Consider the following 12,273-nt stretch of genomic DNA (forward strand, 5'->3'; position numbering starts at 1 on the left):
TTACAGGGATTCAGGTCTCGGCATTGGGAAAGAGTTTGGAGTTTATTCTGAAGGCAAACCAACATTGTGTTTTCAGCATGCATCTTTTAAAAAGAACATTTCTCTACATAGTGAAAGGAATCTTATCTACATAGAGAATGAACTTAATAATTCCATTATCACCAAATACCCAGTTAGGCAAACTTCTCTAATAGTTCCCAAAAGGACATTTTGTTGTTGTTGTTTTGTATAAACCAGGATCCAGTCCAGGATTCATGCACTTAATCTGGTTCTTATGTTCCTTAGATCTCAATCTCTCTCTTTTTAAATAAACTTTGTATTTTAGAACAGTTTTAGAAAAATTGCAAAGATAATACAGAGTTCCCATATATGCCACACCTAGTTTCCTTATTGTTAACATCTTACATTAGTATGGTACATTTGTTACAATTAATAAACCAATATTGATGCATTATTATTAACTCAGGTCCATACTTTATTCAGATTTGTTTAGTTTTTCCCTAATAATCCTTTTACTGCTCCAGGATTCCATCCAAGATACTGTGTTACATTTAGTTGTCACGTCTCTTTAGGCTCCTCTGGGCTGTGCCAGTTTCTTAGACTTTCCCTTTTTTTTGGATGACCTTGGCAGTTTTGAGGAGTACTGGTCAGGTATTTTGTACGTTCTCCCTCAGTTGGGATTTGTCTGATATTTTTCTCATGATTAGACTGGGATATGGGTTTTGGGGAGGATGACCACAGAGGTAAATGGTAAAAGGCCATTTTCATTTACATCATATCAAGGGTATATGCTATCAGCATGACTTATCACTGTTGATATTAACCTTGATCACCTGGATGAAGTAGTGTTTGTCAGGTTTCTCCACTATAAAGTCACTCTTTATTTATTTATTTATTTATTGGCCACACCTTGTGGCATGTGGGATCTTAGTTCCCTGACCAGGGATTGAACCCGTGCCCCCTGCATTGGAAGCGTGGAGTCTTAACCACTGGACCGCCAGGGAAGTCCCTGAAGTTACTCTTTATCCTCCCTCCCCCATTTCCATATGGTGCTCTTTGGAAGGAAATCACAACATCAATTATCTTATATCTCTTTTAATCATTAATAGACTCTTTTTTTCTTTTTTCCTAACACTAATTGTTGAAGGATCCAGACCAGTTCTGCAGAATGTCTCACCTTCTGAATTGTCTGGTTGCCTCTTTATGGTGTCATTTCGTTTGTTCCTGTAACTGCTTTATTTCCTGTAACTTAGAAATTAGATTGAAAACTTTTCTAGAATCAAGTAACATACTTTTTTTTTTTTTTTCCTGAATACATCCTGGGCAAATGCGATTTAAATTTTTGAAAGACCATCCAGGTCTGCCTCTAATTTGTGGTATCTGGGACTCCTCTTACTACGACAGGCCTCACACATGTGTGGACATCCCAGCTTCATTCACAGCCCCACAGACACTTCATTCACAGCCCCACAGACTCCTGGTGGCCCCTCATTGGACTTAGGCGTGTACACACAAACAGTGGGGTTCACCCCTGGGAGTCAGGATGCAGGAAAGAGGCCCATGCAGCTGGGGGAGCAGGTTTAGGAACTGGAGCTCTGGGTATGGGGGAAGGGGGATGGGCTTTGGGCAGGCTTCCTGGACTCTTCAGCCTATGGAGAGGGCCAGAGTGAGGCCCTCGGAACCTGGGCTGGGGGCAGGAGCCCCGGTTGCCCAGGTCTCAGAGTGGGAATAGCTCATGTCTCTGCCCCTCTGGAAGATTTTTTTTTTTTTTAATTTATTTTTTATTTATTTTTGGCTGTGTTGGGTCTTCGTTTCTGTGCGAGGGCTTTCTCTAGTTGCGGCAAGCGGGGGCCACTCTTCATCGCAGTGCGTGGGCCTTTCACTATCGCGGCCTCTCTTGCTGCGGAGCACAGGCTCCAGACGCGCAGGCTCAGTAGTTGTGGCTCACGGGCCTAGTTGCTCCGCGGCATGTGGGATCTTCCCAGACCAGGGCTCGAACCCGTGTCCCCTGCATTGGCAGGCAGATTCTCAACCACTGCGCCACCAGGGAAGCCCTGGAAGATTATTATGCTGAATAAATATCGTGAAAAATTGGTCACTTTAAGATTTTCTCCAGTGTTAGTCCTCCATCTCCTCCCTCTTTGGAACTCTGCTCACAGCTTCTGCCACCTGAGTGGTGACAGTGACCCCTGCAGAAGCCCGTGGCTAGACCTCCACCTGAGAGTGATACAGCTCCTTCAACTCAAGCTCTTGACTCTGGAGAAAACTTTGCTGAAAAGAGCAGTCACCCAAGGCGAGTTTTTACAGGATCAGGAAGCTACTTTCCCAAGGCAGGAACACTCTTGAGTTCCTGGCCCACTGAACTGGGAGCTTTGCCAGAGACCAGGGCTGGCCCTGGGTTCTTGCCCTCCTGGCCAGCTTCCCAGAGTGGGTGACCAAGCCCTGGACCTGGAGTCCACGGTCCCCACTTCTCCGCTTCGTAGCCAGTCTTTGTGGATGAGTCCTGTCCCTTCTCTGAGCCTCGTTTCCTCGCCTGAGCCTTGTTTGCCTCGCAGGACTGTTGTGGGGAGCAGAGCATGTGCGCGTGTCTGCGTCTCCGTGACGGTGTCAATACTTTGTCTAGAATTGTTGGTATCATCACCAGTTTTACTTTTCACAGCCACTGTTTCCTTCTCTTTTTCTTCTTCTTCCCAACGTCCCCAATCCAACAGCTTTCTTAGCATTGAATCCCTCCATGGGATCCTCTGGAGGCTAAAATTCTCTTGTATTTATTGTGCATAACTTGAAAGTCCCAGTGGTGCTTAGAAGCCTGTTTTGTTACTCTTGCTGTTTCCTTTTCTGATAATGTCTGTGGTGCTAAATGGGAAACACTGTCAGTGCTTATTTTGTGCTGGGCTTTGTAGCTTTGAATCTTTTATCTCTGGTGGCAGGTCTGAGATGGTGATCTCCATGAGATCAGAGTGCCTTGCTTATCTTTGTTATGCTCTTGAATGTTATGCTCTTGAATGCTCAGGCCTTTTGGCCTGGGACGAGGATGGGGCTGGGGAATGTGTGCAGAGTCCTGGCCATGACTTGGTGCTGCAGCCCTGAGCGCGTTTGGTTCTGGAATAACTGCTGGGTTAGATTGCCCGTGGCCATGGTTCGGCAGAACCAAAACCAATGTTGGTTTGTTGGCAAGGAATATAGGGAGTTTGGTAAGAGTGGGGCTTTGGGGTCAGGCAGGCCTGGGTTCAAGTCCTCACTCCCCGACTTAACTCTGGGCACGTGATTTCCCTTCTCCCATCATCGGTCAGGTGGGGCACGATCAGTACCTGCCTCACAGAGTTGTTGAGAGAATTAAATGAGATAAAGTGCCTGCAGCTGCAAGGTCCCCTAGGTATCCGGACCCCTTTGAGGATAAACAGTTCCCGAGTCTCCCAGAGAGGTGAGGTAGGATGGGATAGTGTCTTGTCACCCATCTGTTCCAGGGATTCGGTCCTTCTGGAAAAACATCATTGAATGATAGGAAAAGGTATGAAAGTTGATCTTTAGCCTCACAGTGGGTGTCCGGGCAGTAGGAGGAGGAAGTACCACTGGGAGACAGGCACTGGTCGGGCCAGAGCCACCCTCGTTTGAGTGGGTGAATTATCAGGAACCAGATAAAAAGCCAGGATCTCAGTAAATACTTGAATGAGCGAGAGAATTCAGAGCTCACGTCCCAAATAAAAACTCTGGCAGGCTTTGGCATTAATTTGGGAGTGTTGGACTGAAGCACCATTGGTTGATTCTCTGGTGTCTTATATGCTGTGTGTGCACACCTGCACCATTCTAGATGGTGTATGGAGATGTAAAGGAACCAGGAGATAATTCTCTGCTTCCATGAAAACTGGCTGAATCCTAGTATATCACGGAATACTCAGCAGTTTTGTTACTACAACAGAATGCAAGTAGGTGGCCTCCCACGATTCAGGTTAAATTGCTTTCCTGTGTTCTATTTCCTGCAATACCGGTAGCTGCCACCAGATGGTGGTGGTGTACTGAAAAAGGCTGGTAGATGAATCCTGAGCCGCCTCTCTTTGGAAAATAGGATTTAGTAAAATTGAAGATAGGCATGCCGCGTGACCCAGCAGTTACAATCATAGGGTTAGGTACATGCACGTCCAGACACATATGCAAAAGTGTCACCAGCAGTATTGTCTGTAACAGTCCTAAACTGGAAACTGTCAACAGTGGAATGAATTATCAATATTGTGGATATTCATACTGCTTAGCAAGGTAAATGAACAATCTACAGCTCCTTGCAATTATCTTGCAAACATAACGTTAAGCAAATGATGCTAGACACATAATAATGTGTACAGTGTGATTCCATTTCTGTAAAGTCCAAAAAGAGGCAGAACTGAATTATAGTATTTAGGGGTGTGTGTGTAGTAAAATTTTTTTTATTACAAATTTAAAAGGTCCTGCTTATTGATTTAAAATTATTTTACTGCATTGTTACAAGTCAGGAAGAGGTTCACCTCTGAGAGGGGGAGAGAACTGAATCAGGAAAGAACATGCAGAGGCTTCTGGACTGATGACTGTTTCAGTCTTTGACCTCGTGCTGGTTCCATGGGCACTTGCTTTCTCACTGTTAAACCCTACCTGTATGTGCCAGCCCTTTCTCTGTGTGTGGGTTGAAGATATGCCCTGTGCCAGCCTCCGGGGCTATAAACGGGTGCATGCTTGGTCCATATCTACTGTGTGCCAGGGAGGGGTCTTACATTATTTAATTCTCTCTTCCCGTTTTACTGATAAAGAAACCTAGGCTTAGAGAGATGGAGTTGCTTGCTCTGCTCACCTGAGTCCCCTGGGGCATTCCTGGGATTCTAGCTAGATCTGCCCACCACAGAGCCCTCGCTCCATCCTCCGTACTCTCGGGTTCCCGTGTACCTCCTTCTCTCACTGGTCATTTAGTGTCCTGGGGTCACACGTCTTTCTGCTTAAAAAGAAATTCCTCAGCCATCCACTTGTTACAGGAGAGAGGTGAATTCAAGGTCCTCACCCCACTGCTCCCTTCCACACCAGCTGGAAAGGCTGGCTCCAGGCCCCTCCGCCCTCCCTCCCCGACTGGCAGAGACCAGTCCCCCTTCCTCTCAGTTCTAGGCACAAGCAGGGAGTGTGTGTGTATTTTATTAATTTATGTGAATACATAATTGATTCACATGGTACAGAATTCAAAAGGGTAGGTAATAAACAGTAACTCAGTCTGTAGCCTTTTCTGGAGGCATCCACTGTTACTAGTTTCTTGTGTATCCTCCCAGAGATATTTTAGGAATTGATAAACAAGTATGTGTATATTTGTTTGTATACTATGTATACCTTTTTGCATATCCTATACATGTTGTAGTATACTGTATCTATAGTCTGCTTTTTTTTTTTTTTTTTTAACTTAGCACCATGTCTTGGCACACCTGCAGTATCAGCCCATAAAGAGCTGCCTGATGCTTTGTAAATGCTGCATGACGTCCACTGCATGAAGGGACTAACATTTAGCCGGCCCCTGAGGGTGGCCATTTAGGTTGTTTCCATTTTGCTCTCATGAGCAGTGTGACAGTGGGTACCCTTATTTGTATGTCATTTCTCACTTGTGGGAGTGTACCTGTAGGATAAAATTTTAGAACTGAAATATAGGTCAGAAGTGCGAAAAGCCATGATTTTTTTAAATTTAATTTGTTTTTTTTAACTTATACAAAACATATCTGTTTAAGTCAAAACTGTATTACCAGTGTGGTCTCACTACCATTCCTGTCCCTTCCACCCTGTTCACCCCTCACATGGAACCAGCAAATGTGAGCATATACATATATGTATATTTGTCTCCTATCTTCTTACATTTAAGAGTAGCTTTCTCTATTCTGTCCTGTCCCTTGAATGTCTGTCCTGAAATTTCAGAGAGAACCATTTTCAAGATACTAAAGTAAAACCCAAGAACAAATAGCCCCCAGTGAAGATTTTGACCTGGGATTGACCGCGGCCAGGCCAGTACCCTGGGGCGGGCGGGTCCTCAGATGTAACGGTCTTGAGCCACTGTCTCCAAGGACTCGCCCAGCCCTCTGAGGCGCCAGGTGCTGGCTAAGCACTTGTCAGCATGACCTCATTTAATCCCCAGGACAATACTTTGACCCTCCTGTCCCTTCCAGCACCAGTGCCCTACTTGCTTTGTGACCTGAGATCCCCTACCTGCCCTCTCTGAGCCGCCCGCTTTCTCATCCCGGACTGCACTAAGGTTTTCTCCTTTGCCTCTCCCGGGGGTTTCTGTGGCTCCCCACATCTAGAAGGGCCCTGCCTTTGCCTCTTGTTCTCTTTCTCTCTATCTTGCCAGGTCTGTCCAAAATATGTTCATCCGCCGGTCAGAACTTGTTCTCCTTTTTGTCTGGTAACCAGTTTTTAAATTGCAGCAGGATCAGCATACAGTGAAATGCACATAGCTTAAGTGTCAGTCGGATGAATTTCTAAATTCATTAAGGTATATGTACCTCAATATAACCAGCACTTAAATCAAGATACAGAATGTTTTCATCTCCCCAAAAAGGTCCCTCGTACCCTCTGCCAGTTAGTGTCTTCCACCCTGAGGTAACCATTATTCTAACCTTTATCCCCAAGGATCAGTTTTGCCTGTTCTTGACCTTCATGTAAAAGGAATCATACAGGATATAGTGTCTGGTTGCTTTCACTCAGCATAATGTTTCTGAGATTCATCCAAATTGTTACAGTATCAGTTGTTCATGTCTTTGTATGAATAGGCTGCAATTTGTTCATCCATTCACCCGCTGATGGAGATTTGAGCTGTTTCTAGTTTGGAACCTTTATGAATAAAGCTGTTATGATAATTTTTGTACAAGTTTTCTTGTATACATAGGTACTCATTTCTCTCGGGTAGATTCCTTGTATACATATGTGCTCATTTTTCTCAGATAGATTTGGGTAGGAGTGGAATTGCTGAGTCGTAGAGTAGATGTATGTTTAACTGTGTTAGAAGCTGCCGAATAGTTTTCCACCATAATCACGACGTGTTACACTCCTCACCACCAGCATATGAGAGTTCCAGTAGTGCTCCCTCCCCGCCAACACTTAGTATCATCAGTCTTTTTTTGTTTTAGCCATTATGATAGGTGTGTAGTGGCCTTTTATTGTGGTTTTAATTTTCATTCCTCTGATAAGGAATGTTGAGCACATTTTCATACATTGACCCTTTTGTGCAGAGTTTATCGAAGTCTTTTGCTCATTTTTTTTTTATTGTGTTGTTCATCTTTTGATATGTAGGAATGCTTTATATATTCTGGATATGAGTCCTCTGTCAGAATCTATGAATATTTTCTTCTTTTGCTTTTTTACTTTTTTTTTTTTCTTCTTTGGTATGAAGAAAAGAAGTGAAGGTGGTGAAGGGAGGGCCTCTTGGGGAGAGGGACTGATTAGGGTGGTCATGGAAGGCTCTTAAGGAAGCCTCCTCATGGAAGAGGTAACATCTTTTATTTATTTATTTATTTATTTATTTATTTATTTATTTATTTTTGGCTGCGTTGGGTCTTCGTTTCTGTGCAAGGGCTTTCTTTAGTTGCAGCGAGCAGGGGCCACTCTTCATCGCGGTGCGCGGGCCTCTCACTGTTGTGGCCTCTCTTGTTGCGGAGCACAGGCTCCAGACGCGCAGGCTCAGTAGTTGTGGCTCACGGGCCTAGCCGCTCCGTGGCATGTGGGATCTTCCCAGACCAGGGCTTGAACCCGTGTCCCCTGCATTGGCAGGCAGATTCTCAACCACTGCGCCACCAGGGAAGCCCACGGTGGCTTCTCTTGTTGCGGAGCACGGGCTCTAGGCACGCGGGCTTCAGTAGTTGTGGCACGCGGGCTCAGTAGTTGTGCCACAGCATTTCTACTTGTCCCTGCTCCTGGCTGAGACTGGCATCTGCCCATGGTAGGATTAGTTGTCCTTGTGGTTTCTGAAGGGACACCCTTTCCCATGGGAGTAGCAAAGGGCTCCCCATCTTCTGGGACTTTGGTCAAGTTACTCAACAGCCTCAGCTTCTGTCCCTTAAATGAGGGTGGTGGTAACTGTTCGTGGGGTTCAGTCATGTTCCCAGCATGTGTCCACAGAGAATCCTCAGTTGCGGGCTCCGGAAATACAGAGGTAAATCACTACCCTCTGGTGCCCAGTGATGGAGGCAGACAGCAAGTAAAGAAGGTAGTCAGCAGGATGACCCCAGGTTGTGCTAAGGGCTCCACTGGGGTGAATGGGTGCTGAGGTAGACATTGGGAGGGACCTCTCCATCAGTGCCTTGAGTCCGTCTCCTGCTGCCCATCTTCCTTGGTTCAGGAACACCACTCAGCCTCTTGCATCCCTCAGAACTGCAGATGTCCAAGGTGGGCAGGGTCTCAGGGAGCCATCCCATCCAGCCTCCCAACCCTCTGCAGTGCAACCCTTTTCCCCTGCTCACTGCTTTAAAATCCTTCCAACAAATACTGGTGGAGCGCCCCCTGTGCCAGAAACCCAGGAAGTCTTGGGAATAAGCCTAGGTCTTTATTTATTTATTTATTTATTTGGCTGCGGCGGGTCTTAGTTGCGGCACGGGGGCTCTTCGTTTTCGCGTGCAGGATCTTTAGTTACGGTGTGCGGGCTCTTAGTTGCAGCATGCATGTGGGATCGAGTTCCCTGACCAGGCATCGAACCCAGGCCCCCTGCATTGGGAATGTGGAGTCTTAACCACTGGACCACCAGGGAAATCCCAAGATAGCCTAGGTCTTGACCTCATGGCACAGTACCTTCTAGTGGGGCTCAGCGGTCAGTGAGCAAGAAAATTCCACGAAGATTTCTCAAAGTTCTAAGCATATGAAGAAAATGAAACAGGGTGATGAGGGAAGTGTCTGGATGTGGCAGGGAGTGGCTAATGGGGTACTCCAGGGAACCCACACTGGCCAGGGAGCAGTGACGTGCTGGTTACTAGCAAGAGGGTGGCACCACGCAAAGATCCCAGAAGGGAGTTTGGATTTTATTCCAAATGCAGTGGGAAGAAGTCCTTGGAGGCTGAATGGGTAAAATGTTTCCCTACCCAGGTATGCTAGGGAGGCGGTGGCTGTACCTACCTGGAGTAGGCGGAGATCTTTGCCAGGCCTGCCCCACTTCCCTGCACCGGTCCCCTCTTGCTGGGAAAGAGGTCCTCGTTGGGTTTTGCCGGGCGGTGGGGGGAGGTCCCCTCTTTGCTTGTTTCTAGAGATGCCGGGGAAGTGGGTGGGCTGTAACTCACTCCTGATTGGACACTCAGGACTGGTCGGCCATGTTATGCAAATGAGCTAGAAGTTCGTTCTCTACTTGGAGTAGGAACCTAAGGGTGAGGGTGCCCTGATGGCAGGAAGCTCACTCAGGACCCACGAAAATCAGCTTCCCACATCGAGTGCTTTAGGCCTGACGGGAGAGAATGAGGGGTCTGGGCATCTTACCTGAGCAGTGGTTCTTAGATCCAGAACCACGGGTCTCTCACCCTGTCCTTTTCTTTTGTCCCCCGGATTCCTACTAATAGTGATGTGGGAATGATGCTGAAATGCTTTAAACTCTCAATTATGCTGTTTCCGTAAAATGTAGGACTGCACAGCTATTAAATGATGCCATGATTGTAGATTTATTGGCATGGAGAGATGTTCACAGGACATGGTTAAATGAGAACAGCTGGCTTACAAAACAATAAGAGTATCACATTGTTATTAAATATATGTAGTCACATATTTAAAAATTGTGGGATGAAAAGCATATGTTAAATGGGTGGTAGGATTAAGATGGTTTATATTTTGACTTCTAATGTTTTTGACAGCTTTATTGAGGTATAATTGACACATAATAAACTTTACATACTTAAAGAGTACAACTTGATAAGTTCTGACATATGTATACACCTGAGAAACCATCACCTTACCTATATTTCTTAATTCTTCTAAAGTGATGATACACTGTGGGTTTTGTTTATGTTTTCTACTTAAAAAAAAAAAAAAAAAAAGGAAAGCCTATCAATCATTGAGCTGGCTGAACCAAGAGGGAAAGGGATCGGTGCCCACTTCCAGAAGGTTGGGCAGTGGAGGGCAGGCAGGCCTTTCTGGAATCTTGAAAGGGAGGGCTGAAGATCAGAACAGACTTCGGATCCCTTGTCCCTGGGCCACCTTCTCAGGCCTGGACTGTCCCTGGGACTCAGTGGGCAGAGGAAAGATGGGAGGAGGCCCAGGGCTGAGGCATCCAGACTCACTTTGCTCTTCCCCAGGAGGCCTCTGCAACCTGTGCTCAGACAGGGCCAACAAGGAGCACATCCTGCAGACTGGGGGTGTCCCACTCATCATCAACTGCCTGTCCAGCCCCAACGAGGAGACCGTGCTGTCCGCCGTCACCACGGTCTTGTGCCTGAGCTCGCCGGGCTCCGGCTCCCACCCTGAGCTGACTGCTGCGCCCGTGGTCCAGTGCATGCTCCGCTTCTCCCTCTCAGCCAACGCGAGGCTCCGGAACCTGGCCCGCATCTTCCTGGAGGACTTCTGCTCCCCCAGCCAGCTGGCCGAAGCCCGCAGCTGGCGGGCTCACTCTGCCCTGGGGATCCCACTGCCAAGGACCGAGGCCCCACAGCAGCCCTGATCCAAGGAGCCCTCAGGCCGCGGCACCCGCACTGCCAGAGACAAGACCAAAATCCCGGTGGGGACTCAGGAAGTGGGAGCAGCGAAGCTCCCACTGTGCACGTTCTCCCCAAATGGTGCTTTTCCAGCCACTTTAAAGGCGAGTTTTCTCAGTGTGACAGGTGTTCACACTGTGATGAAAGGCACCAGGAGATGAGTGAGGAAGCCAGACTTGGAGACACATGGAGAAGGAAATCAAAGGGTGCCGTTGTGACAGGCTGCCGCTCTCAACCAGCTAGAGGTGAAGGTCCTGCCTCCTGGCCCACCCCGCCACCAAGCTGTCACCCTCGTGTGAGAAGCAACAGGTCCCTAGACTCAGAGGCTCTGCAGATGGTGTTTCTCCTGAGGAACAGCTGGGCCTGGGGCTTAGGAGAATTGCCTGAGCTTGAGGAAATAGGCATCATCCCTTAACAGAAGTGTCGGGAGTAATTCTGAGAAATAGAAATGAGAAGCCGTGTTGTTAAAAGTATTTCGGGCCCCTGGGAAGCTGGGGAAGTGTTGTGTCCACTGCTGTGGAGGCCGGGTACCTGTCCTGCAAGCTCTCCAGGCTGGGTGTTGGGCATGGTGGATGCTGGCCTGGAGACCTCTGTGGCCCAGGATTAACTGTTTATCCACACAGGCCTGTCAGCCAGGCACCACGTTAGGGCTTCAAAGACGAGGATGTGGTCCCTGATCTTGAGTGTCGCAGCCCAGTGACTGTTAACGTGGCCGTCAGGCATTAAGGCGGAGGCCATGAGGGTGATGACACATTAGAATACAGGCGCAAACTCTTCAGGCTGTTGTCTTTTCCCTTCACCACCCCATGGTCCCCGCCTGGAAGCCCTGGCCTGCCTTCTCTGCCATCAGGGTTAGTGAGGGGGTGGGTCCCTGTCCCTGGAAGTCTGTCTCAGGCTGGCTTCAGGGATGCAAGTAAGAGGTGCTCGAGGGAGATGGGACCAGATACTGACAGCAAGCGAATGGCTCAGAGTCTAGTGTCAGCTGCTCAGCACGGGGAAAGGGGTGTGAGCCCCCTTGGAAAGGTGGGGTTCAGGAGCAGTGGAAGGTCCTGGCCTCCCTTAAGGATGACCTCTTTTTTTTTCTTTTTTTAAATTTTATTTATTTTTGGCTGCGTTGGGTCTTTGTTGCTGCGCACGGGCTTTCTCTGGTTGCAGCGAGCCGGGGCTACTCTTCATTGCGGTGCGCGGGCTTCTCGTTGCAGTGGCTTCTCTTGTTGCAGAGCACGGGCTCTAGGGCGCACAGGCTTCTGTAGTTGTGGCACATGGGCTTGCGGGCTCTAGAGCACAGGCTCAGTAGTTGTGGCGCACGGGCTTAGTTGCTCTGCGGCATGTGGGATCTTCCCGGACCAGGGATCGAACCCGTGTCCCCTGCACTGGCAGGCAGATTCTTAACCACTGCGCCACCAGGGAAGCCCAAGGATGGTCTCTTACATGGCCAAGGAAAGGCAGATTCGAGAGGAATGGTTTCCAGGTGGACGTGGAGGTGGGCAGACTATGGAACTAATGGACTAAGGAGATGAGAGGGAGGGAGGCGAAGGCCTCCTCATCGGCCTCTGTCCCAGCTGCCCCCGTGGGGCTCCTGTCCCTTTGCTTCCCCCAAATAAAAGGCCTTAAGAGA

At 48.0% G+C, this 12,273-nt stretch overlaps 1 protein-coding gene across 3 annotated transcripts in view; it reads left to right on the forward strand.

The window, feature by feature from the left end:
* ARMC7 (armadillo repeat containing 7) overlaps positions 1-12,273 on the forward strand; it is a 30,021-nt gene that overhangs the window by 16,482 nt on the left and 1,266 nt on the right. The window contains exon 4 of one of the 3 annotated variants that reach the window (XR_014238602.1): positions 10,260-10,900. The exons of 1 other annotated variant lie outside the window; for it this stretch is intronic. Coding sequence is in view for 1 of the 2 variants with exons in the window: in XM_082372937.1 (XP_082229063.1) it covers positions 10,260-10,621 (362 nt within the window). In the remaining variant the exon portion in view is untranslated. Of the gene's footprint in view, positions 1-10,259 lie in introns of all 3 variants that reach the window. One more of the 3 variants, XM_082372937.1, reaches the window with a different exon arrangement.

Source organism: Balaenoptera borealis (genome assembly GCF_965194805.1).
Source record: "Balaenoptera borealis genome assembly, chromosome: 20".
Classification (NCBI taxonomy): domain Eukaryota; kingdom Metazoa; phylum Chordata; class Mammalia; order Artiodactyla; family Balaenopteridae; genus Balaenoptera; species Balaenoptera borealis.